Raw genomic sequence first — 27,765 nt, 5'->3', positions numbered from 1 at the left:
CAGAAAAATTATTACGCAGTTGCTGCCGTAAACAGGCTCAGGAAGCTCAACCAGCAGAAAAATGCTTAGCTTGGGACTGATATTCAAACACAGCAGAAATGGAGCCAACTGGTAGTTGGAAAATTACCATTAGAGGAGTGGAAAATCAATGAATTTACTCCATTTTGCTGTTGCCTGCATCAAGATGCTGCACTTTAAACATTTGATACTTTTCTTAATATTACAGTCAGTGATGATAGTAGTAATAATGTAACCTATAAACGAAAGAAATGTGCCAGAAATCTACCCACTTGAGACTTAGCAGCAGTATCTTGATCATTCTTGTGAAATGTAATCTGCATTTTCTGCACAAAATATATTATAGAAATACACAGAAGAACTGCTGACAAATATACACAATTAATACCTTGAAGTGAGAATCTGATAAGATTGTGATCCAAAAAGTACCTTTTATCCTACAATGTAGCAAATTGCAAATGTGTTATAAATACATGTCTAGCAAATAGCAACAGATCTTTAGTGGAAAGTGAAATGAAATCTCTTAAGGGATGAATCACACAAACTAATTCTATATTGTTTTTGAATTAGAAAGAACCTTAGACCTTATTATTTAAATATTTATGTTACTATTACTACAGTGAATATTAAGCTGTAGCTGTTGCCTCTCAAGATTCCTTTATATTGTATAAAGGTGAGTGTAAGGACTATTGTGTGTTTTTAAAATGTTCTTTTCCTGGAGTTAAATTTTGGTTAGGTGTTAGTTTTACAACATCAACAATATTTTAGAAAATGTACTTCTGGCTGTCGTCCGAGGTAACTTCATATGAAATTGCTGGTAACTTTATGTTTGCAATCACTACAATAATTTGACAACAATATCATAAGATCACTTGTCCACTTGTACCATTATTGAGTTTTCAATAGTGCTGTTGTCCACAATCGCAACAAGTACAGACCAAAGCAAGTTTTACCAACCCAGCAGCCAAATGACACTGTTCTCCAGCCCATCTTTTGAGCACAGCGTCAGCACTTGCTCAACCAACCTAAATGCAATGCTGTCATATTCTAGTAATTGGTCTTCTACAATAATTTTTCTAAAAAGTCATGCAGTTAACGGAATTTTGATCCTTGTTCCACATTGATGTTATAAATTTCAAACCATGGTAACAGCAGAGAAAAATACCAGTGGATGATAACAGTTACTAACTTAAGTATAAAATCAAATATGCACTGCACCAGCCAATCCACATCTGTCCTGTCTGAATAAATGCACTGTAAGTAGTAAAGTAATACATTGGATTACTGCAATATTCAAAGACTCTTAGCATTGCTGACTTTTGGTGGTATTAGTAGTTAGAAGTTAGGATGTAGAGGCAGGAGACTGTTCTTTTGTCACACTACACTTCAACTTACCTGGTCATAAGATTATACGTTAAAATGCCCATCCCTACTATTGTACTCTGTCACTTAAGATGTATAAGACTCCTAATGTGGTTCATTTTGTTTATTTATCCCTAATGCGGTATTTAAGCTAAAGGAGGTGAAAACTAGCATCTTCCCTGGGGAGCTATAAATTTGTTTATAAATTGGCAAAGTAAGAGATGTTTTGACTTTTTGACTTCAACTCCAACCAAATTACATAAATTAATACCAAGCATTTCCTTTAAGAATGTTTATTTATATGCTATACCGATAGGAGAATACACTTCACGATAGTGGGGCAGTACAGGAAAATGCAAAGACTGGCCAAATTGTATTCCCTTTCAATCAAAATTGTAAGTCTGAGCTCTTAGAGAAGGCAAGGATTGTTTTGGATGATACCATACATGCCAGCTTCAACACCCAAAGTGTAGTTGAGGTTCTGTCAGTACATTTCCTCAACAGATCAGGAGAACCAAAGTAATAATGTCTCATTGCAAGGTTCGTGAAACATTCCCTTTTCTAAACCTGCTCAGGTCCCTCCCCACAACTCTTTCTGTGGTACATCGGTGACATAATCAGTGTTGTTTCGCTCTCTCATCCAGAATTGGAATTTCACTTCCAATTTCCACTCTGCTCTCACCTTCGGCTAGTCCATCTCTGGCTCCTCCTTTCCCTTCCCCAGTATCTCTTTCCATTTCTGTGGATAGGTTGGTCACCAATATCCACTACGAACCAACTGACTCTCACAGTTAGTTGGATTGTACATCCTCATACCCTGCTTCCTGTAAAGACCCCATGCCATTGTGAAATGGGCTAATGGTCCCTGTTATCAGCTTTTTTCTCTTGGGTGGCATTATCCATCCTTTTACCTGTCTCTCTCTTTCTCCCTCTGGGTTCCATCTCCACCTATCCCATACTCCTTTTGCCACCCCCTTCTTCAGCATTTCCAGTATTCCTCCTTTTCACAGCTTCTGTTCTGCAGAAAGGTCACTGGACCTGAAACATTAATTCTGCTTTCACTACACAGATTGCTAAGTTTCTGTAGTAATTTCTGCTTCTTTTTCCAGCATCCACAGTTCTTTGTTTTATTACAAGAGTGTCTGGTGGCCATTTGCTGTACTCTGAAAAATACTAAACAATTAAAAAGGAGTGAAACTTCAAATTTCAGACATCAGTCTGGCTGATGTCAAGGCAGAAGCACTTCTCAACAACAGGAGGCTCTTGATTCAGACAAGCTTGTCCCAGGTGCTTGGGAAGTAGAGATTACATGCAGAAACTCAGTGGATTACCATAACTTGCATATGTAAATATTCATCAGAATATCTCCCCAGAATTCACAATCACTCCAGTTTCATCACATTACAACAGCAATCTTTGAGTTTAAGAAACAAACTATGACACTTCATTTCCAACTCAAGAGAAAAACCACATGACCTTTGTGCTGTTTGAGAAGGACTCTTCGGGCTCTCTACGAGAAATATTTCTGTTGTACTATCCTGAGAGAATCAAACCACAGTTCTTGCTGGCTACTGATCAACTGAAGAGCTGATGTATTAGATTTCAGAAGATCATGGTAGGCTCAAAAGAAATTCTTTTGTAACTTGGCTTGAAATATTTGCAAATGGAAATACGTTTGTTCCCAGCACTCTTCCCAAGGCCTGGAGGAGTCAGTTTCTGATGCTGAAAGTTATGACCTGACTTGTTCTGAAGCCACCTCTGTAGGAGAAAAACTTTAGCATGTAGTAAAGCTGTCATGTGTTTCACTGCCATCTGCAGTAAAGGAAATGATTCCCTAATGTTGCTGCGCAAAGGTAACAGGTTTCATGGTGACTCTTACCAACTGTTGCACACTCTAGAATATTGACCTCAAGTCTAAACATATATGAGAGCCCCTTTTTCTAAAAAAAATGAAAAGACCCTAATTCCTCCACCTTTCATAGAAAAAGGCAGTGCACTCTTTCATCCCCTGGCTCCCTTTTGATTTGAAACTCTCCTAGTGCTAATTCTTCATTTCACTGTCTCCAGGGGTGAACTGGTGAGTGGGAGATTAGGTAACTCATGCTGGGCAAAGAAAAAAGACTAGTTACCCTGCTGTCTACATACTGGATAAATTTGGGATAGAAGAGCAAAAGGAAACGTGTGGCTCACTTAGGACAAGACAGATACAACCTGCAATTTAGTTACTGCATTGAGGACTATAGCAAATACGAATTGCACATTATGCTCTATAGTCACTTCATATGCTAGAATAAATTGTGGGTGGTTGCAGTTCTGGTCTCTGCTTCATCAGGCCTCTGAATTTCTCCAAGGTAGCGAACAAGGTAGCGCTCTCAGCCATCGTCATTTGTCTCTTCACTGGGTTTTGCTTTGTAAGCCTCGTCTCTCATGTTTATACGCTGTGCATGCATCCAAGAAAGTAGAGTTCCAAAATTTAGCCTATTTGCTATCTAGGACAACTAGTCCCAGTAGTGCTGCTTTGTCATGCACAATTATGATACGTTGCCATGTCACATCATTCTAGCAAAATCAACACATTACTGCCAAACGAAGAATCACTTCACAGGCCTCAAGGAAATTCAAGACGTAAGTGCACCAGCGTGATATTGAGAAAGAAAATTATATTAAATTGTAGCTGTGGCAGACATTTAACATTCGTTGGTCAGGATAAGAGCAAAGTGCAGAAGCATTGCTTCTTTAGAAATGTAAGGACTTAATATTTTAAGGCTGCAAAGTGATTACGTTTTATCTTTCTTCAGACCAGTACATTGTAGTGGCTTTTGTGATTACCAAGAGATCTTGATTATCAGAAGGAGATAGGCGTGCTGTAATTCGTTCAGATAATTGATTATTCAGTTAATTGATTCAATGCCTCTCCTCTGGGGCTCAGAGTTTTCGGAAGTTTCCTTTTTCCTTGCTCTCTCTCTTTGTCTCAGGGTTTGTTTCTGAGCAGACACACACTTGTGTAAGGGAATGGCAGCATTGCTGAAGCCTCCAACGCCCCCATCAGTTCAAGGGATTGACACAGCCAGCACTTGCTAAGTCTGCTACCCGTTCAGGACACTAGGCAGCAGCACAATGCACGTCCACCCCCGCCCTCCCCAACCCAGCTTGCTGTCTGTCCCAACCTCAGGACAATGTTGGAGAGATTATTTGGGGGAGGTTTAGGATACACTCCTGCATAGAACTCCAGAGGAAGTGTGGGGAGAGTGAGAGAGGGCAGTCAGTCATTTGGAGACGGTGCCTGAGCTCCCATTGATGTCCAGGATTGTTCTCGGCAGCATTTCAGTCTGCTGAATTCATTTTTAATCATTGTAAACCTCTTCGATGGAATTTTAATATGGGGACCTTGAGATATTCTTTGGATAATCTGAAATTCAGATAATTGATACTCGGATAATGGAGGTCCCTTTGTACATACGTACAAATTTTCAAGACTCAAAGCTCTGAAGAAAAGCAAAAGTAATTCACCTATATGCAACACATCCAAATATTAAAGATTGTAATAAAATAAACTGTAAAATTCCAAATTGTGTTGTGTACAAAACAGTATTCTTCCACAAACTGAACCTCCTTTATTTAAATCATCTTTAGTAGTTACTAGAGTTTCAACCACTAGAGCTAGAGCTGTACTAGAGCTGCCAACCACATAAATCCACTCAATTCATTAATGTCAATAGGAGGAAGTAGTGTGTTTTCCTCCTCCTCCTCCCTTTTAAATTTCACAAATGAGGTGAAATAATGTAGAAAAAAAAAAGAGACAATAGTGTGCAGAACTTCCTTCTTTATGTTAGAAGAAGCTATACTTTGACTTGAAAATTTTTCAAAACTTAGAACAGAAAGATTTATTCAAGTGCATGTTTAACAAATTCCCTTAAAAATAAACCAAGTATTTGTATGAATGGCTATTTTGAGAATTAAAATGTGAACAGCATGAAATTTATGCTTTGTAACTGAAAATGGGGTGTTTTCAACCACCACTGCCTCCATACTATAGTTAAAAACACTATGTAAATCACCTTCTATGAAGGCAAAATTAAATAAGAAATAGCCAAGCCTATTTTGTTGGTGAATGCATGGTGAAATATTATTGCATTACCTCACTTTGAAATGTAAGAACATTCACAAATAAACTACATCTCACAAGTAAACTATATCACATATTGGATATTCATTTAAATTTAACAACAAATTTTGTGTCTGTTTTACTGAGAAACAGAATTTAAAGAATATGACGTAGTAGCCATTTACAGCGACCTGGCTACCAAATGGGGATGAATAGCAGCTGAATACTTAAGGCTTTGAATGTCTGTGGAAAGAATGGCTGAAGTAGTAGCAATATTTTAAAAAAACAATATCATCATATTTGAAAGAAAGAATGCCAGTGAGACTGAACAGGCAGTCCTCAGGAAGATTATATTAGTGTGAAAGTGTGAAGATGTACCAGATTACCACCAGGACTTAATGTAACCCTTTGAATTAAGTTGACAAAAATTGGCTTTTATTCCCTTGAATATACAAGGTTAATTTGTGATGTATTACGATTAAAGGACTGTATAATCATTAATGCAGACAAACTACTGGCTCTGAAGCAAAAAGACATAATCTCATAACCACAGCTTCAAATGTGACATTATAAAGCATATTTTCACACAAAAGTTAAAAATTTAGAACACTCCCCATCAGAAGTCTGCATTTGTTAGCATTCTAATCTTGTCAAGACTGAGATTGATTAGAGTTTTGTTAGACAACAGTACCAAAGGGATATGGTAAAGGTAGATAAACAGATTTGAGTCATGGACCAGCATTGATCTAACTTGAATGATGGGCTGGTAGAGGGGCCTGTAAAATAACAATTTTGAAGAGGAAAAGAGTTTTTTTTAAGATTAGATTAGATTACTTACAGTGTGGAAACAGGCCCTTCGGCCCAACAAGTCCACACCGCCCCGCCGATGCGTACCCACCCATACCCCTACATCTACATCGACCCCTTACCTAACACTACGGGCAATTTAGCATGGCCAATTCACCTGACCTGCACATCTTTGGACTGTGGGAGGAAACCAGAGCACCTGGAGGAAACCCACGCAGACACGGGGAGAACGTGCAAACTCCACACAGTCAGTCGCCTGACAAGAGTGGACTGCAATTTGTGTAGCAAAGCAGCCTCAGAACATTTTTTTTGTTTACATTAACAAGGTTCTAGTAAAAAGCAGGTTGTTGTTGAATTTATGTGTTGTCTCATGGCTTCCAAGGTCACATTTACCAAGGACAAACTGAGGATCAAATACAAACTTTCTGATCCATTTGTATGAGACCACATTCATGTACAAGCATAAAAAGGCAGGATGTCAGGCTATCGTAAATTAGTTAATCTCAGCTGACAGTTGAACTTTCTGCTTGATTCCTATTCCGGCTGGAGAGAGTACTTGTAGAAGCAGCTTATTATGGACATCTATATCCTCCTGCAAGTTCCTACATGTTCTTCCTCGCAAATTGACAGAAATATAATCTGATTTATTTTCATAGAATTATAATTTGCAGCTAACAACAACTGACAAAATCAACTTTGGTATATCAACCATATATATAATTATTTTTGTAATCAACAGTTGGACAGAAATTTAAATAGTAATAGTTTTCTCTTTACTGGTAGGATTAAAACAAGGTGCATTACACTAATGGGAGAGGCCCATCCTGTTATGAGCACTCAGAATTGTAGGTTTATGATTTACTGACCTATGATTAGTGGGCAAAGTATATTATCTGTGCTTGAAAAAAAAATGGAAAATCCACCTTAAAGACTTAATTTAATTTTCACAAGACCCAGCATCCAGTTTTGTTGGCTCTTTGAAAGAGATTTCGAAATACTGGAGAAAACTCAAAAAGTCTTCATTTAAAAAGTTTCGACCAAAGAGGAATTTGTACTTCAAATAATCAACACATAAAAATAAGTTTAAAAGATAAGTTCCTTAGATATACAGCAAGATAATTAAATTGCCAAAATAAATTACTCGTCAAAAAAATTTGTTGGAAGTCTCTTGATTTACTGCTCAGTTTCAGTTTCTTCAGTAGCCACATATTCCTCATGCCTTCTGTTGTGGACTGGGCAGTATCGTGAAAGGACCGGTTGTTGCAAAGTTGATTTAAGCTGTGCATTTCAATGAGTTGTATAACCAGAATCAAGCTTCATAGTTATAGTCAGGGATAAATAGTGTGTAGGTTAAAGTTCAAAGATTAGGTTGTTAAAGACAAAGTCAATAGAAATCAAAGTCCTGATTTTACAGTGAACCAATAGTTTAATTGGCAGAACATTAGATTTCATTTCTGCCACCATAAATTTCAAACAAGTTTTGCAGATTTGAAAAATTCAAAGGGGTGAACTAAGAACTATTCTGCTTGACTTTGGCTGCATTTTCTAGAATCCGCCTTTTCCAGTCTTCATATTCCTGTTCCTGAGTTGCTTTAGATTCAGGCTTTTCTCGTTTGGGTTCTGTTGGAACGTCTTCATCTGCTAAAAATTAGAACAGTTTGTTTTTTGAAAAACAAGTCTAATTCAGTTAGGTCACTTTCTTAACTGGATTCATTTGAATGAATATTGCCCGATTTGACAATTCAAGATCACCACAATTAAGGAATTTGGCACGTTATCTTGAAGAAAGTAACAACTGGTTATATTGGAGAGAACACTTCTTTCAGGTTTTCTTAAGATGCAAGGCCCCATTTTAATTAGATTAAGTTAATGAACTCAGTTACTAAAAGACATTAACGCAGCAGATTGTTTCACCCTGTTCATGGACAGATGTGTAGTGTACAATACTACAGTAGAAACAAAGCTTTATACATTTTGAGACACATTAACAGATACTGGTATCATTAAAGACCTTTCAGCCAAGTCAAAATCAAAAAAAAGTATATGACACTTGTGGAAAAGCTTTTTTGGAAAATAACAGAAGAATTAAATACAATTGAATAAAATTTGCTTTTGCACTTCTAACTCCATTGTAAAAAACAATACAAATAATGGAAATAAAAATTGAAATTGCTGGAAAGGCTCAGCAGATTTGGAAGCATCCTTGGAAGGAAATTAGAGTTAATGTTTTGGGTCCAATGACCATTTCTCATAACTCTCAGAATCTGTTCTGAGGAAGGGTCACTAGACCTGAAACGTTAACTCTGATTTCTTTCCAAAAATGTTGCCAGACCTGCTGAGCTTTTCCAGCAATTTCTGTTTTTGCTTCTGATCTCCAGTGTCCTCAGTTCTTTCAATGTTTAAAACAAATAACGGATTTGATTCTGAAATGCAATTAAGTCTCTTTCACACATACATCGATATAGAACTAAGCCAAGTTCATACCATCCTCATTTTCTAGTTTTTCTTCCAATGGCTTATGTCTCTTATTGTGTCTTGGTTTTTCAATAGATTCATCTGCAAATTAATTCAAACAATAATAGTTATTAAAACATGGATGATCTTGTCCTCTTTCACAATTAATTTGAAAGTGCACCAAAGCAGGAATTCAAACTTACTGCAAATAAGTTGTCCAAACATTTCCATCTGAGAGCAGAGTCGGTCAAAGATGGTCTTTTTCACACCTGACGAGGCAATGAGTTTGGACCTGTCAATCTTAATTTTCAAGTATCTAAAGGGCATCAGAACAAATTAATTAAACATCAAAAGATAAAAGAATCATATTCAAACTACTTTAAAATCATTATAGATATTTTTATGCCTCAAATTAAAACATACTGCCTTATTTTCAATTGGTATCTCGGTCCTCATTTATAATAACACAAAACAATGGTGATTGAGAGGCATTCCACCTAAAACCTACAGACAACCAACAGAACACCCATTGACTCTGACATCAGGATTCTTAGCAGAGGCAGTAATGCAGAGACTTGAACAAACAGCTCTGCCAACCATCCAACCCAAACTTTGAGTCCGCTTCGTGGATGACGCCTTTGTCATCACTAAATGGAAACCTTCAAGACCATCAATAATATCCTTATTGACATAAAATTCACGAAAGAGGAGGAAAACGACAACAAACTGCCATTCCTAGATGTCACAGTAGAGCAAACAGCCAATGAGAAACCTCAAACCAGCATCTACAGGAAAACAACACATACAGACCAAATACTGAACTACAGAAGCAATCATCTCAACGCACACAAATGAAGCTGCATTAGAACATTATTTCAATGAGCCACCACACACTGCAGCACAGAGGAATTACGCAGTGCTGAGGAAAATCACCTGTACAGCGTATTAAAAAAGAACGGGTACCCAATGTACAATCTGCCGATTTCTCAGTAACAAACCCAAACAAGCCGACAAAACACGTCCAGACACCCTAGCCACTCTCCCCTACATCAAAGACAATTCAGAAATGACTGCCAGACTACTCAGACCTCTTGGCATCATGGCAGCCCACAAACCCACCAACTCATTAAAACAGCAGCTAATGAACATGAAAGACCCAATACAGACAATAAGCAAAACTAATGTCATGTACAAAATACAGCTCTTACAAGGTAACAAACACTACATTGGACAAACAGGCACAGAAAACTAGCCACCAGGATCCATTTACATTAACTAGCCACAAAAAGACATGACGCACTCTCACCAGTATCCATACATACAGATGAAGGAGGACACCACTTCGACTGGGACAACACATCCATCCATAGACAGGCCAAACAAAGGCATGCACAAGAATTCCTAGAAGCATGACATTCCAACCAGAACTCTATCAACAAACACATCGATTTAGACTCCATTTACCACTCTCTGAAAAAAAGAAGAACAGGAAATGATATCACCAACATAAGGAAACCTAAACACATAAATAGGAAGCGGGTCACTAACACCAGTGCTTTACTGAAGTCTCACTGATGATGTTACTCAGCATAGTGACAAAACATCTGAAAAGTGAACTTTCCAGCTCAGTGAGCAAACTTACATCCAGAACCTCAACCTGAGCTACAAATCTTCTCAAAACATGCTTAGAGAGATAAGTGGAGGACTCAAAGACTATTCCTTTATTTCGGTAGTTTAAACTATGAAAGACTTTAATGTTAACGATTACCATCATTCCCCATTTTTCTACTCATAGTATGAAGTAATGGTTAACTCTTCACTCTCTATTCTCTTACCATTTTGTACCTACGTATCTCAGTACCTAAGGTAGTGCCATGCGTGGCAAAAGTGTAAACACTTTTCACTGTACTCCTGTACTTGAATACAGTAACAATAAAAGCTAAATCTAAATCCATCCAGTAACCTACTCTGAACCATGTCCAATGCACTTACAATCTTCCTTAAATTAAGTGATCAAAATTGCACAGCATTCAAGATGCAGTCTTAACAATGAAGAAGTGAAACAGAACATCCCTACTTTTGTCAATTCCTCTTCCAGCCAAAGCAAATAACTTCAATGTTCCCACATCATAACCACTCTGCCAGTTTCTGCCTACTCACTCAAGCTTCTGCAACTTCATTTTAATTTCTTCTCAAACATAATTTCCTACCTATCATGGTAGGAATGAATTTAGCCATCACGTCTTTACTCCCTTTATGTAAATTGTGAAAAATTGATGCTGTAGCACAGATTGGACGTCACTTTTCACATTCTGCTAACGAGATTAAAAAAAATTATGCATATCCTATTTTCTGCAAGCAGCCAACTTCTATCCACACTGAACCAAGAGCTTTTATTTTTCTGCAATACCTTTTGATGTGGCACTTTAACTAATGCCTTCTGGAAATCTAAGTCATACAGGCTCCCCTTTAGCCACACCATTCTTGTAGGCAGCCCAACCAGGCTTTTTATAGATGCAGGGCACTCTGGACTCAGTGTTCATCCATATGTCATCGAATATAAGTCTTATTCCAAAATGGGCAACATTTACTGTCAGTATTGCCATTCGGCATGGGCATTCCACTGAACATCTCACTCAAGGATTAAACCCACCCCAACTAGGGAAGCTGTGTGAAGAACTAAGCATCACAATTACTTAGGTGATGTGGAACAATTACATTGATTTCCACAGAGACTTGGCAACACTGATTGCTGTTTGATTATTCGACCTATCTACAGTATACAGGGGAACCTCGATTATTTGAGCAAAGTGAGCGGCCACTATTTTGTTCAAATAATCGATTAAATGCCTTTCCTCTGGGGCTCAGAGTTTTTAAAGTCTGCTCCCCATTCAGGAGACTGCAGCAGCACACAGCACAAGGCCCCACCTCCCTCGTCCCCGCGCTCCCAACCGTCCATCACCTCTTCCTGGCCCCCGACACTGGCCCCAGCCCCAAAACGTCCCCCCGGCGTCCTCTCAACCTGGCCAACACTGTCCCCTGCCCGCGCTCTCAATACGGCCAACACTGCCCCCCACCCGCCCCCTTAACCCGGCCAACACCGCCCGCCCGCCATCCTCGTTCATCACTGCCCCTGCTCCTTCTCTGGGGCAGCCGGACTGGACACCAATATGACAGCTGTTGCTGCCTTTGTGGGGTAAGTTTCCAAACAGTGCATGTATACACACACTTCTTACTGCAACTTTATGACAGTTTCCACCTCTGCCCTGTACAGGACAATGTTGGTCAGATTATCTGGGGAAGGGGGTGGAGGGGGGTGGGTTTAAGGTACATTCCTTTGTAGAACTCCAGGGAAAGTGTGGGGAAAGAGAGGGCGGGAGGTCAGTCATTTGGAGACAGTGCTGTTAAATCACTGTAAACAAAAGACGCAATCACTGTCAGAAACACGTCTTTGATGTAATGTTTCTATCGGACCTCGAGATCTCCTTCGTATAATCTGACTTTTGGATAATTGGTGTTCAGGTAATCGAGGTTCCACTGTACATCATAAATCAACAAATGCAGAAATGGCAGGTTAGTGTCCACAACGCTATCACGTTCTTGCTGTAGCTCTGCAAGTGCCTGTTCAAAGTGCCTGAGAGAATTTTTAGTAGTAGTTTGTCCCTGCACTAAATTCCTCTACACAACAAATCAAATATCAGGCAGATGACTTGTAAAAATGTAGCATCCTTACCAAGTATTAGGCACATTATGAGGAAAATCTTACATTACCCCAAATCTACTCACTTGCATGCAGTAAATAAAGCTGCAGTGGTGAAGAGTGGTTTTGAGAAGTCAAGATCACTTTGCTGTGCTTCTGACAGACTACTTTCATATCTGAAGGAGTAAAATAAAATTTTATTTATTTATAAGATTCAGTAGAAAAAAACAATTATAAATTGACAGTCAAAATAATAGAACCACATTTTTTGAATATGCAACATTTAACTGAATCCTTGGGACTCTGGGCAGGATTTTTCATGCCCAAAAAGGCAGACAGACTATGGATCTGGAAATTCTGTTCCAATATCTGTCTGTGTGGAGTTTGCACGTTCTCAGTGGGTTTCCTCCGGGTGCCCCGGTATCCTCCCACAATCAAATGATGAGCAGGATAGATGAATTGGCTATATACTAAATTGCCCAGTGTCAGGTGCATTATTCAGGGGTAAATATAGGATAGGGGAATGGGTCTGGTGGGTTATTCTTTGGAGGGTCAGTGTGCACTTGTTGGGCTGAAGGGCCTGTCTCTATACTGTAGGGAGTCTAATCTAACCAATATCTGGCAGAAGCAAGTTTTCAGAGGTAGGGGTGAGACACTACTTCCACCTGCAGGAAACCTGAACTCAGAAGGACCATTTTGATTCAGTGACAAAAAACCAACTTTGCTGGAATAGGAGTCATATCCTGCAATGTGAAAGTTACAAATATGTAGAGATGATGCAAAAGATCTTGACAGTTGGACATCTTGACCTGACAAGCTGATGTTATTTAAATGCATTACCCTTTTAAAAAAAATTAGACTGCCTGTATTTCTGAAAATTTTAAAAAAAGTTCTTGTAATTTCAATTTTTGTTAACAAAACCTCAAGTGCCATCATTATAACATTACTAATTGCCCATTTACTGCCTTCCACAGCATTAGCATAGTGGGACGGGGGTTGTGAGTTTACCATCTTATATACTTAATGGTAAGGTCCTGGGGAGTGCTGCTGGACAAAGAGACCTTAGAGTGCAGGTCATGTGCAGCTGTGCAGGACATTGGTTAAGCCACTTTTGGAATCATGTGTGCAATTCTGGTCTCCCTCCTAATAGGAAGGATGGTGTGAAACTTGAAAGCATTCAGAAAAGATTTATAAGAATGTTGCCAGGGTTGGAGGGTTCAAGCTACAGGGAGAGGGTGAATAGGCTGGGGCTGTTTTCCCTGGAGCACGGAGGCTGAGGGTTGACCTTATAGAAGTTTATAAAATCACAAGGGGCATAGATAGAATTAAAAGACAAGGTCTTTTCCCTGGGGTAGGGGAGTTCAGAACTAGAGGGCATAGGTTTAATGTGAAAGGGCAAAGATTTAAAAGGGACCTAAGAGACAATTTTTTTTCACGCAGAAGGTGGTGTGTGCATGGCATGAGCTGCCAGATGAAATGATGGAGGCTGGTACAATTATAACATTTAAAAGGCATCTAGATGGGTATACGTATAGTTGAAAAATGTGGTGCTGGAAAAACACAGCAGGCCAGGCAGCATCCGAGGAGCAGGAGAATCGATGTTTCGGGCATAAGCTCTTCTTCAGGAACATATGTATAGGATGGGTTTAGAGGAATATAGGCCAAGGGCTGGCAAATGGGACTAGTTAATTTAGAATATCTGGTCGGCATGGACGAGTTGGACAGAAGGGTCTGTTTCCGTGTTGTACATCTCTATGACTCTATTTGCTTGACAGCTGAATGATGTTAATAAATGACTAGCTGACTTGGCTGATGGAGTTACAAATACAGTACTTGTTTTTGTAAAGAAGTACTTGAGGCGACTTAAATGAATTAATTTTATTTTCAAGAACAGTGACCTGTGTAATAGATGTTTAGTACCTTTTCTTAAAACCTCAGCCATGGCTGCTGATATCTGCCTTTGTTAGATGTCGGGTGAGTTTGTGTGGAACATGCAGGAGCAAAGAGGGCATGAGTTAGCATCATAAAGAGTCATGGGGATGGGTAGGGGTTTTAGAACTAGAAAGCAATTGGGTCAAAGTGGATCTTTTAATCAGCCTGCCTCAGCACGTAGCAGTTATATGACCAACATGTGATCTGTTACAGGTGTTGGTTATCTAAACTCCATTCTGCACTTCTGCCAATTTAGAAGCAAAAAAAAAACTGTGCTACCCATTCTTATATTCAAATCCTCACTCCTAATGAAGTAGGTTGTGACTTTGTACAATATCTGATGAGAGTGTAATTCAGAACTCCAATTATTTTGTTTCATTGACACAACCACAAGGGTTCTCCTTGTATTTGAATAAAAGAATTGTCAGAACTAGATGGAACTTGGGCTGCAAATGGCAATGAAGTTTAAAGACCATAAAAAAAACAGAACAAGCAGTAAGCCTACTCCACCTTTCATTACAAACATAGTGGAATTACCTCAACTCGACCTTCCCATACTATCCACTTAATCCTAAATACCCTTATTATCAAATAAATCCATTGATTTATGACTTGAACATACTTGTTTACAGTCTTTGAGGTTGGAAATTTCGAGGATCCACAACTCAGAATGAAGACAGCAAATTCTAAATGTTCAACCTCATATTTTAAGACTGTGAACTTAGTTCTAAGGTTGAAACTTACAAATTACTTGCCGTTAGTTATATACTGTCAAAACACGCTCTCTAGGTCACTGCGATTCTGTCCACAATGCCTAGTGTACACCTGCAACTTCCCAGCATTCCGGAAGGGAACACTACATATGAACAAGCAATCAGACAATTCCAAATGAGCTTTTATTTACAGCGAACATAAACAAAATGACTACAAGCTGCAATTCACCACAATGCAAACAAAATGTTGCCATGAAACCAATGTCTATTTTGCATTCCATGGTCTGCTGCAGCTAGCTCTCATTTGCTTGAACTGGTGTTAATCAGGTCCTGCCTGACTTGTAGCAGCTAACACAGCAGAGTTCAGTCATGCACAAGGAGAGCTTTCTCCTTCCCAATCCTCATCTGAAGACTGCTCCTGATACCCCAGCTCTTCAGCATTGATCGCATTGCTTGCTCCAATTGGGTAGAGCACAGCGTGCCAGAGTATCATAGCATACTGTCCAGGCCATGCTGAATGGCATGCTCAGATTAATTCAAGCACAGAACCAGTGGTCCTATTGTCTGCTTTACCGTGGCTCTGGTCAAAGCATGAGAAGTATTGTATTTGGGCTCTGTATCAGTTAGGAGGTTGTGTGATGGCGTCATGAGCAATGCTGCATTGTCACCAAAAACAAATTTGTAAAGCTTTTGTGTCTGAAACTTATCAGCTTCACAGGAGTGCTCCAGGAGTTGTGGCAGTTTCCAGGATAGCAAGCATAAATTTCCAGGAGGTGGTTAATTGCAATCACAGATTGCCAATTAATTGAAATGAAACTCTTACTTTGATGAGCTTTGAAGCATTGTGATCAGGCCCATTCAGTGCTATGTGTACAGTCAACAGCACCCTGCTTGTAGGTAACGTTTTCAAATCCTACTGCCCAGGCTGCAGCATTAACACAGTAATCGGGAAACAAAATGAACCACTGTGATCTTGTGCAGATGGCTTCAATAACTGTCCTGCTGCATTTACACAACTGAAAGGTCCCACGTAGTCACCCATCACTCCTTGTACGGAGTTCACAGAGTAGACATTCAAACTAGACTGTCACTAGCCACCAGGATAGGTTGGCCCCCCATATCTGCAGACCCCAGGGCCTACACTAGCAACCGACACAGTCCTGTGAGTGTACTGGGACATAGAGTCTATGGTAACACTGCTCCTCACTTACCTTCAGGAAATGGTGAGGGTGAAGCACTTGGGTACTCCTGTGAAGCCAAAGTATCCCAAGGGACTCTGCAGCTGTGACCTCAGCCTGAGTGGGATGATCCTTAGCTTGTGCCTGGTCTGCTTCTGGACTTGCTGTTGGTCTTTGTCTTCCTACATCCACCTTCACCATTTTAGGAATGCAATCATAGAAATAACATCTCACTAGTTGGGCACGTGACTCTTGGTGGAAATGACTAGCATTAGGAACACCAGGGGCAAAGCAAGTTCTTTAGTCTCAGAAATCATTGGTGACATACTTGCAGGTGAGGGGTGCAGCCACTTCTCCATTCAATATGACATGTAGGATTCCCAAAACATAGGTTGCATCTCCATCATGCAGCCAATTACAGCATGTGCATCAACTTGGTGAAGGTACCAAGTCAGATGAACAGTCAACGCATTACAATCAAAAAAGGTCTGTTGCTATCTAAACCTCTTTCCATCTCAGACCCACATGAACCATGAAGCCCATCACCGCATTCATGACAGCCCATAGTAATACATTATGACAGACAATTTGGGTGTCACAATGGCTCAGGGGTTAGCACTACTGCCTCACAGCACCAGGGACCCAAGTTTGGTTCTACCTTTGGGTGACCGTATGTGGAGTTTGAACATTCTCCCCAGGTCAGCATAGGTTTCTGTCAGGTGCTGCAGTTTCCTCCCATAGTGCAACAATATGAAGATTAGGTAGATGGATTGGCGATGGAGTCCAGGGATGTGCAGGCCAGGTGGATTAGCCAAGGTGAAATATGTGGTTACAGGGATACCATAGAGGTGAATTTGAGTGGGATGCTCTTTAGAGGGTCAGTGATGACTGGCCTCTGTCTAGTCACCAGGTACTCTCCAGAATCTCTATCCAATTTTATCTCACACTATCCCAACAGCCCATTTCTACCCAACCCATCCCACCCCACCCATGGTGGAGATCCTTCACATTTACTATTGTCCACAACTATCCTCACTGCCCCCAAGCCCAATGTTACATTTTAAATGATGCCAATCCTAGTTGGCTCTGCAATTCCTATGGAAGCCACAGTGGTGGTCACCGCCAATACCAAACCTTCCCTTAGTCCATTGTTGCTGTTTTGCATACCACCCCCAGCCCTGACCTCAACAATGTTGCTGCACCTTGCTACCAATCTTGACTTTCCATCTCTTTTTGGCAATGAGACCTTCCTATGTCCATTCCTCCCAATCAATAAACATACCCCCAAGAATGTTGTTGACAAGCAGGCCATAGACATGGCTGCCTAGATTCCAAAATGCTGTCTTTGCTGCTTGCAAAGTGACGACATGCAATTCCCCTTGACTGTCTGTGATGGCCCTATAGGACTAACTATTACCCACTCCCTGGACTACAGTCAGATATGTCCCCAACCATGGCCTGCCTGAACATCGTGGCCAAGACCCTGGACTATGTGCGAACTCTCTACATGTGACTGATATGGTCATGTGTTTGCCAGTATCACTTACTATTGGTGCTACATTGACATCTGTGTATGCTGTACAGCAAGAATCTCACCACGACACCCAGATATTAGTTAAAAGATTCAGCAAGTTGTTCCAATATTGAGTTAGGCCTCACTGGACTCCTTGCTCAATTCTGCCATATATCTCGCCATAACCGACAGTGTTCAGGCCTCTAAGGTTTTGGTCCTAGACTTTTCAACCAGGAAGGACATATTCTCCTAAGCTTCTTAAGAATTGGTTATGTTTACATAATCACTTCCTTTTTTTCTAAAGTTTAGGAAATACAGGCTTACTCAGTCTCTCCTCCTGGGGCAACTTTATTCCTGTTTTAGTAATCAGTATGGAGAGTTCCCTACAAGGCAACTTCATACCATAATGAGGCCACAATTGTCCTTGAAACGTCAACTTACCAACACCCTGTGAAGCTGGAGTTATTGTACTTAACTCTTGAAGTCCAAATCTTCTGTAATTTGGCGATCACACCATTTGCTTTCCAAAAGCTGCTCTTAACTTTACGATAGATGTATAAGAGTATTTGGATCCCTCTTAAAATCAATATTTTCCACCATTCACAAAATATTTTGCCATTTCATTTAGTAAATTATTTGGTTATGAGTAACAATAAATCATGTAACATGAAAGAAAAAGGATATCAGAACATCAAAATGACAGATGTCACTTTGTTGCAATGAAGTGAAAAGATGTGACTAACTTTCAAAGAAGTCTTAACTTTCCTTCACTATACATCATATAAAACTGATTTGTGAAATTCTACCTGGCCACCATGGAATCTTCAGTGTCCATTTCCAAGGCTTAGATGTTTTGAAGAATGCTGTCATTTTTATCCTCAGGATCAAAATCAGTCAACTCTAGAACTAACCACCAAAAAGATCTCCTCAAAAATCTCAAGTCTTTCATCTATTACCCAAGATAAAACCAAAGTTCCAGTCTTGACCTCATGATTTAATAATTACATATAATCTAAACATGGCTCCTATGCCGAGGTGAACAATATTAAGTGATTGCTATAGATGTGGATATGAATTCCCATTACATTATGTACCTAAACATGACGAACTACTTTTGTACCACTGATAGTAATGCATACATTTACTTCAAAAGGGAAGGCAAATCAACAGACTCTAAGCAAGAAGTCACAACTTTAAAAAGTGACCTGAAATATTTAAATATATAATACTTTATGACTGAATTACGCGTATGATGGAGACACCACTTTCAAAAATAATACAAGTTTACAAACTTTATGCAAAAGTAATCAAATTTCTTTCAAAAAATTTCAAATTAACTTCCCAGAGCCAGCTGGTTTTTTGCAAGATATTTTACACAATTTTCTAAGGAGAACTTTACCTCTTCAGAATCTTGACTGATGCATCTACTGCCTCTGTGCAGCCAAACTGAACTGCAAGATCTCGGATTCCTAGCTGAGAGTATATTCCAAGGATACTTTCCAATGCTTTCAAATGAACCTGGTAAGCCTTCTTGGTCAAGCCAGACAGTTTTAGAGCACAATCCTTGAAGATATGTAAAACTTTAACTTACAAGAAAAGTCATAGAGAAATGAAAGGAAAATCATTTTCATTTATGTAGTGCTTTTCAAGGCCATCAGATCGTTTAAGACATTTTACGGACACTTAGGAGTGTGGTCACAGTTAATGTGTAGGAAATATAGCAGCCAACATGCACTTAGCAAACTTCCAGAAACCATTAACTCTTTTTTTGTAATGTTGATGGATAGATACATATTGGGAAAGACACCAAGGATAACTGTTCTGCTTTTTGAAATTGTGCCATGGGATCATTTACATTCAGCTTAGCAGGCAGGTGGGGATTCAGTTCAATGTCTCATCAAACAATAGCTGCTTCACAGTGCAATTCTCCGTCAGTACTTCACGAGAGAGTGTAAACTTTGGCTCTTGTGTTCAAGCCCTAGATTGGGACCTGAATCAGTGCCTTGTGCTTTTTTTTAAAAAGATTAGATTAGATTACTTACGGTGTGGAAACAGGCCCTTCGGCCCAACAAGTCAACTCCGACCCTCCGAAGAGCAACCCACCCAGACCCATTCTTCACCTAACACTATGGGCAATTTAGCATGGCCAATTCACCTAACCTGCACATTTTTGGACTGTGGGAGGAAACCAGATCACTCGGAGGAAACCCACGCAGACACAGGGAGAATGTGCAAACTCCACACAGACAAGCTGCCCAAGATGGGAATTGAACCCGGGTCTCTGGCACTGTGAGGCAGCAGTGCTAACTACTGTGCCACCGTGCCACCCATATAAAGGTAGAATTATAAAGGTAGAATTAGAAGATAATTTAATACAATAGTTATGTATTCATCTAAATACAGTATATCTGTTTTAAACCTTTATTTTATCCCACACTACACAAAGAACAGCAGGGGAGTTATCCTAATAACCCCACCAGTATTTACACCTCAAGTATCACTGAAAATAGATCATTTAGTTATTTATTTCGTTAATGGCTATGGGAGTTTGTTGTTTACAAATTAGCTGCCCGATTTCCTCTGTTACAACTTCAAAAGTATGTTCATTAGTTCTGGGGTGATTTGGGGCACTCTAAGATAACGAGGCACTGCGTGAATGTAGTTGCTGAAAGACCAAATTATTTTAAAATCACTAACAATGACAATTACCAAAAACATTTCCGTTACTTGCAATGTTCTCAAAAATTATAATCCTTAGACATATCAGGCATACACAACAGGCCTGAGAAGCACAAATAACAGAGAGTTGGAGGGGTGGATGGAATTAGAGATCAATATAAAAAAGGACAATGGAAGAATTTAAAAACAAGAATGAGAATTTTGTGTAAGCCATTGCTTAAGTGCCAGTCAATGCAAGTCAGTGAATAAAGTGTGAAGGACAAGTTAGAATACAGGTAGCAATATTGAATGACCTCATGTTTATAGATTAGATTAGATTAGATTACTTACAGTGTGGAAACAGGCCCTTCGGCCCAACAAGTCCACACCCCCCCCGCCGAAGCGCAACCTACCCATACCCCTTACCTAACACTACGGGCAATTTAGCATGGCCAATTCACCTGACCTGCATATAAAGGTGTGGAATCTGGAAGTGATCCAGAAGGACACTGGAATATTCAAGTCCAAAATTAGAATAGACAAATACAAGTGTTTCATCACTGGGTAATGAAACTGGCTGTCTTAGTGGTGTTAGGATTGCAGGGCCAAATATGTCATCAAGCTTGCAAATAGTCAGATTCAACCTTAGGCTTTTTTGCTAGACAGAGGGATGGTTAGTGCAGATTTTTTTGGCAGGGAATAAAAAGAAATTATTTGTGTTGCTGTTATTTTGTTGGATGTAATTCCTGCTCATCCAGTACAGGATTTCAGACAAACAATCAAATGATGCAAAGACCAGAATAAAACCATAGCAATACTAAGTTGGTGGACTCCATCAGTTATGGAGCAGTTAGTTGTCACAATGTTGACAATTCCTTGAGACACAGTTCTTAAAACAACATGCAATGTTCCAACTGTTTTATCCATTTGTGTTTACCTTGTCCAGTGGATATTTAAGGCAAGTTGCTGCAAGATCAAGACACATTATTGTGCTGCTGGTTGCTGTCACATGTGCAGAAAATCCTGTGCACTTCACCTCTGACAGACGCAAGTACTCTTCTGCTTTCCTGAAATATAAGACAAAGTATGTCACTGATTCTCTCATATCAGATGAATAAAACAGGAAGTAAAACCTTTCATACTGAAGTTTGTTTTATGTTTAGACATTGGAAATTAATATTTTTATTCATAATAATTAAAAGAAATTTCAAAAATGCTTAAATTTCACTTAAGAAACTAAATCACTTCATGCTTACAAACTAAACAAAAATCAAATCTTTAAAATTAATGACAATAGACACATTCCTGAATATTCAAGACACATTCAAGAATACCAGAAGATCCAGTCCATTTCATAGAACCATACAATGTCATTCTGCTCACAGTACAGTTGCTTTCTAAATATTCAAATTTCAGGCACAACTTATTTAGTTTTTAAAAAAAATACAATGTAATAACTTCTAGAGAAAACAGCATATTTAAATATTAACAGAAAATGACATGATTACATGTTTCTAACCTGATTTTTGTCAATGTATTTATATTCTTTCAGCAAAATCACCTTAAATTAATTAAAGCATTTAGCCTAAGTGTAGAATTTCACACCACCAAGAAATAACAGATACTGGCAGCATGTAACAAATCAGCTACAGCATTGCTTAACATTATATGGAACACAACTGGAACACAGGAACAATTTATTAAGATATTCATTGAGTCCTGGGATTTTTTCATTAGGCAGTACTGAAAAGACTCTGCAATGGAATTCAATTAACCTTTTAAACACAAATTCCCCTTACAAAGCAAGCTTTTCTAATCCTCAACCTTACATTGAGTTATGGAGTAATGGCTTCACCTGCACACAGAATTATGGACATTAACAATGTCCTCCATGTAGTGAACTATGTGAGGAATATTGGGAAAGTTAGATAAACACAACCCAACAAATGCAATCCATTCATCAACACGCATGTAGGCACATTGTCAGTTAGTCATAGAATCATAGAGATGTACAGCATGGAAACAGACCCTTCGGTCTAACCCGTCCATGCCAACCAGCTATCCCAACCCAATCAAGTCCCACCTGCCAACACCCAGCCCATATCCCTCCAAACCCCTCCTACTCATATACCCATCCAAATGTCATTTAAATGTTGCAATTGTACCAGCCTCCACCACTTCCTCTGGCAGCTTATTCCATACATGTACCAACCTCTGCGTGAAAAAGTTGACCCTGAGGTCTCTTTTATATCTTTCCCCTCTCACCCTAAACCTATGCCCTCTACTTCTGGACTCTCTGATCCCAGGGAAAAGAATTTGCCTATTTATCCTATCCCTGCCCCTCAATTTTGTAAACCTCTATAACGTCACCCCTCAACTTCTGACGCTCCACGGAAAACAGCCCCAGCCTGTTCAGCCTTTCCCTATAGCTCAAATCCTCCAACCCTGGCAACATCCTTGTAAATCTTTTCTGAACCCTTTCAAGTTTCACAACATCTTTCCGATAGGAAGGAGACCAGAATTGCACGCAATATTCCAACAGGGGCCTAACCAATGTCCTGTACAGCTGCAACATGACCTCCCAACTCCTGTACTCAATACTCTGACCAATAAAGGAAAGCATACCAAATGCCTTCTTCACTATCCTATCTACCTGCGACTCCACTTTCAAGGAGCTATGAACCTGCACTCCAAGGTCTCTTTGTTCAGCAACACTCCCTAGGACCTTACCATTCAGTGTAGATGTCCTGCTAAGATTTGCTTTCCCGAAATGCAGCATCTTGCATTTATCTGAATTAAACTCCATCTGCCACTTCTCAGCCCATTGGCCCATCTGGTCCAGATCCTGTTGTAACCTGAGGTAACCCTCTTCGCTGTCCACTACACCTCCAATTTTGGTGTAATCTGCAAACTTACTAACTGTACCTCTTATGCTCACATCCAAATCATTTATGTAAATGACAAAAAGTAGAGGACCCAGCACCAATCCTTGTGGCACTCCACTGGTCACAGGCCTCCAGCCTGAAAAACAACCCTCCACCACCACCCTCTGTCTTCTACTTTTGAGCCAGTTCCGTATCCAAATGGCTGCTTCTCCCTGTATTCCGTGAGATCTAACCTTGCTAATCAGTCTCCCATAGGGAACCTTGTCGAACGCCTTACTGAAGTCCGTATAGATCACATCTACTGCTCTGCCCTCATCATTACACCGCAGTACAGGCCTTTTGGCCCTTGAGGTTGCGCCGCCCTGTCATACTAATCTGAAGCCCATCCCACCTACACTATTCCATGTACGTCCATATGCCTGTCCAATGACGACTTAAATGCACCTAAACTTGGCGAATCTACTATTGTTGCAGGCAAAGCATTCCATACCCTTACTACTCTGAGTAAAGAAACTACCTCTGACATCTGTCTTATACCTATCTCCCCTCACTTTAAAGCTGTGTCCCCTCGTGTTTGCCATTCCCATACTTGGAAATACTTCTTCAAAAAACTCAATCAAGTTTGAGACATGATTCCGCACACACAAAGCCATGTTGACTATCCCTAATCAGTCCTTGCCTTTCCAAATACATGTACATCCTGTCCCTCAGAACTCCCTCCAACAACTTGCCCACCACTGAGGTCAGGCTCACCGGTCTATAGTTCCCTGGCTTGTCTTTACCACCCTTCTTAAACAGTGGCACCACATTTGCCAACCTCCAGTCTTCCGGCACCTCACCTGTGACTATCGATGATACAAATATCTCACCAAGAGGCCCAGCAATCACTTCTCTAGCTCTCCACAGAGTTTTCAGGTACACCTGATCAGGTCCTGGGGATTTATCAAGTTTCAAGACATCCAGCACTTCCTCCTCTGTAATCTGAACATTTTGCAAGATGTCACCATCTATTTCCCTACAGTCTATATCTTCCATATCCTTTTCCATCGTAAATAGTGATGCAAGATATTCATTTAGTATCTCCGCCATTTTCTGTGGCTCCACACAAAGGCTGCCTTGCTGATCTTTGAGGGGCCCTATTCTCTCCCTAGTTACCCTTTCGTCCTTAATATATTTGTAAAAACTCTTTGGATTCTCCTTAATTCTATTTGCCAAAGCTATCGCATGTTCCCGTTTTGACCTCCTGATTTCCCTCTTCAGTATACTTCTACTTCCTTTACACTCTAAGGATTAACTCGATCTATCCTGTCTATACCTGACATATGCTTCCTTCTTTTTCTTAATCATCTGAGTTGTGATAAGGACACAATGTAGCAATACAATAGCCAAAACTTAGTATTCTCAAAACCCATGTTTTTTCATATATAATTTTATGATATCTCGGGTGAGAATGGCACTCCATAAAAACCTAGCTGCACAAAGACAACAATAAACATAAGACCATAAGACATAGGAGTGGAAGTAAGGCCATTCGGCCCATCGAGTCCACTCCGCCATTCAATCATGGCTGATGCGCATTTCAGCTCCACTTGCCAGCGTTCTCCCCGTAGCCCTTAATTCCTCTAGACAACAAGAACCTATCAATCTCGGCCTTGAAGACATTTAGCGTCCCGGCTTCCACTGCACTCCGTGGCAATGAATTCCACAGGCCCACCACTCTCTGGCTGAAGAAATATCTCCGCATTTCCGTTCTGAAATGACCCCCTCTAATTCTAAGGCTGTGTCCACGGGTCCTAGTCTCCTCGCCTAACAGAAACAATTTTCTAGCATCCACCTTTTCAAAGCCATGTATTATTTTGTACGTCTCTATTAGATCTCCCCTTAATCTTCTAAACTCCAACGAATACAATCCCAGTATCCTCAGCCGTTCCTCATATGCTAGACCTGTCATTCCAGGGATCATCCGTGTGAATCTCCGCTGGACACGTTCCAGTGCCAGTATGTCCTTCCTGAGGTGTGGGGACCAAAACTGGACACAGTACTCCAAATGGGGCCTAACCAGAGCTTTATAAAGTCTTAGTAGTACATCTCTGCTTTTATATTCCAACCCTCTTGAGATAAGAGACAACATTGCATTCGCTTTCTTAATCACAGACTCAACCTGCATGTTTACCTTTAGAGAATCCTCGACTAGCACTCCCAGATCCCTTTGTGCTTTGGCTTTATTAAGTTTCTCACCATTTAGAAAGTAGTCCATTCCTATATTCTTTTTGCCAAAGTGCAAGACCTCGCACTTGCTCACGTTAAATTCCATCAGCCATTTCCTGGACCACTCTCCCAACCTGTCTAGATCCTTCTGTAGCCTCCCCACTTCCTCAGTACTACCTGCCTGTCTACCTAACTTTGTATCATCGGCAAACTTCGCTAGAATGCCCCCGGTTCCCTCATCCAAATCATTAATATATAATGCGAACAGCTGTGGCCCCAGCACCGAACCCTGCGGGACACCGCTCGTCACCGGCTGCCATTCTGAAAAAGAACCTTTTATCCCAACTCTCTGCCTTCTGTTAGATAGCCAATCCTCAATCCATCCCAGCAGCTCACCTCGAACACCATGGGCCCTCACCTTGCTCAACAGTCTCCCGTGTGGCACCTTATCAAAGGCCTTTTGAAAGTCCAGATAGACCACATCCACTGGGTTCCCCTGGTCTAACCTACTTGTTACCTCTTCAAAAAATTCCAACAGGTTTGTCAGGCATGACCTCCCTTTACTAAATCCATGTTGACTTGTTCTAATCAGACTCTGCTCTTCCAAGAATTTAGAAACCTCATCCTTAATGATGGATTCTAGAATTTTACCAACAACCGAGGTTAAGCTGATTGGCCTATAATTTTCCATCTTTTGCCTTGATCCTTTCTTGAACAAGGGGGTTACTACAGCCATCTTCCAATCATCCGGGACCTTTCCTGACTCCAGTGACTCTTGAAAGATCTCAACCAATGCCTCTGCTATTTCCTCAGCAACCTCTCTCAGAACTCTAGGGTGTATCCCATCGGGGCCAGGAGATTTATCAATTTTAAGACTTTTTAACTTTTCTAGCACTATCTCTTTCGTAATGGAAGCAGCAAAATTAGGTTTAAGACTCCAAGAAGAGGCTTTTATCAGTGAAGATCAAATAAAAATCAGACTTACTGGAACAAAACAAAATCGAAAATTCTGGTTCTATGCTAACTGGTCAGCTTTGGGGGATAAAACGATTGTGATGCTTTGACAGAAACAAGAATAAAACACTCAGCACCTAAGGTGTTTCTCTCTTTATAGGCTTGGAGGTGCCAGTGTTGGACTGGGGTGGACAAAGTTAAAAATCACACAACAGCAGGTTATAGTCCAACAGGTTTAATTGGAAGCACTAGCTTATGAAGCGCTGCTTCTTCCCCAGGTGGTTGTGGAAGACGTAGCGCTTCGAAAGCTAATGCTTCCAAATTAACCTGTTGGACTTCAACCTGATGTTGTGTGATTTTTAGACTAACTCTGATCAAAGGTGAATGTTAAGAGTAGTCAGCACCCGACTCACTGGAACTGGTTGAAGGTTCCAGCTGACTTCAAACCCCAAGAGTAGGGATGATTGGGGAATTAAAAAAACCCCACCACATTGAGAGTCTCTCCAAAAAGGAGACTGGCAGGTATAAACCGACTGGGATTGCATACTCACTGGATCACTTTCCTCGATTCGATCCCTAGTTTAATACACAGCCGCACAATCATCTCTCGATCCATTTTCAAAATTTCGAAACAAAAAAGTGCGCGGGTTCAATGGAGACACTCGAGTTCTTTCGGTGAATACTGGAGTTGAAACAGCGTGGAGGGGTTCGGGGAGGCAGAAGAATGGCACTACATCACGAAACTCAATGGGGAAAACCAGGAACACACACACACACAACAAAACCGAGAGGTCTCCTTCTACACCTTCACAATCTCCTCGCGCTCCCTAACTTCCCGCTCCTGACCCTCCAAACTCCGCGCCTTCCACTCCCAATAACGATCATTGGCGAGGAAACTGAGCTGACCCCGCTGCTGATTGGACCCTCTGTATAGCAATCATAGCGCGAGGGGCCAACGGCCTCCTTCTCATTGGCTAAACCGGATAACACCGGAACGACTCGCGAGCGTCCTCCAATCGCAGCCGCGGCCGTGGTCCCGCCTCTGAATCCGGTTCCTCGTGAGCGCCCCCCCCCCCCCCCCCCCCCCCATAGTGACGGCTTCTCTTTGGTTCGTTGCCAGCGTCAATCAATCACTCGAGGTGGCGGAACGGCTTCTTCGGTGGGTATTCCGGCTTGTTCCTGGAGACACTGAGGGACGGTGTGTCAGCTGACTCGAGCTCGTGTTCGCTGAATCGAGCTACGTTTAATCATGGTGAGTTTCAAGGCTGCAGATTTTGG

General features: G+C 40.6%; 3 protein-coding genes across 4 annotated transcripts in view; 2 read left to right on the top strand and 1 right to left on the bottom strand.

The window, feature by feature from the left end:
- The window catches only part of mylk3 (myosin light chain kinase 3), a 60,647-nt gene extending 55,139 nt beyond the window's left edge, over window positions 1–5,508 (top strand). The window contains exon 13 of the mRNA XM_072596224.1: window positions 4–5,508. Within this exon, the coding sequence (XP_072452325.1) occupies window positions 4–69 (66 nt within the window). The 3' untranslated portion in view covers window positions 70–5,508. The remainder of the gene's footprint in view (window positions 1–3) is intronic.
- Window positions 5,509–5,898: 390 nt separating this feature from the next.
- orc6 (origin recognition complex, subunit 6) lies at window positions 5,899–27,366 on the bottom strand. 2 transcript variants are annotated; one of them, XM_072596226.1, is made up of 7 exons: window positions 27,039–27,366; window positions 21,378–21,507; window positions 19,182–19,345; window positions 12,533–12,622; window positions 8,950–9,062; window positions 8,777–8,848; window positions 5,899–7,930 (listed from the first exon to the last, which is right to left on the bottom strand). In XM_072596226.1, the coding sequence occupies exons 1-7, from the start codon at window positions 27,101–27,103 to the stop codon at window positions 7,803–7,805; spliced, it is 762 nt and encodes a 253-aa protein (XP_072452327.1). In that variant the 5' UTR covers window positions 27,104–27,366; the 3' UTR covers window positions 5,899–7,802. The 2 variants fall into 2 exon arrangements, with proteins under 2 accessions (XP_072452327.1, XP_072452326.1); XM_072596225.1 differs by having other exon boundaries at window positions 5,899–7,933; window positions 27,039–27,364.
- Window positions 27,367–27,572: 206 nt separating this feature from the next.
- vps35 (VPS35 retromer complex component) overlaps window positions 27,573–27,765 on the top strand; it is a 57,580-nt gene continuing 57,387 nt past the window's right edge. Inside the window, exon 1 of the mRNA XM_072596221.1 lies at window positions 27,573–27,739. Within this exon, the coding sequence (XP_072452322.1) occupies window positions 27,737–27,739 (3 nt within the window). The 5' untranslated portion in view covers window positions 27,573–27,736. The remainder of the gene's footprint in view (window positions 27,740–27,765) is intronic.

Source organism: Chiloscyllium punctatum, chromosome 26 (genome assembly GCF_047496795.1).
Source record: "Chiloscyllium punctatum isolate Juve2018m chromosome 26, sChiPun1.3, whole genome shotgun sequence".
Classification (NCBI taxonomy): Eukaryota; Metazoa; Chordata; class Chondrichthyes; order Orectolobiformes; family Hemiscylliidae; genus Chiloscyllium; species Chiloscyllium punctatum.
This window is presented reverse-complemented; position numbering and strand designations above follow the sequence as displayed.

Coding starts and splice junctions, on each gene's coding strand:
- orc6 (XM_072596225.1), bottom strand. CDS start 27,103: ATGGATCGAGAGATGATTGTGCGGCTGTGTATTAAACTAGGGATCGAA. Junction 19,346..21,377: donor TTAAATATCCACTGGACAAG/GTAAACACAAAT, acceptor CATATCTTCAAG/GATTGTGCTCTAAAACTGTC. Junction 7,934..8,776: donor AAAACTAGAAAATGAGGATG/GTATGAACTTGG, acceptor TCTAATTTTTAG/CAGATGAAGACGTTCCAACA.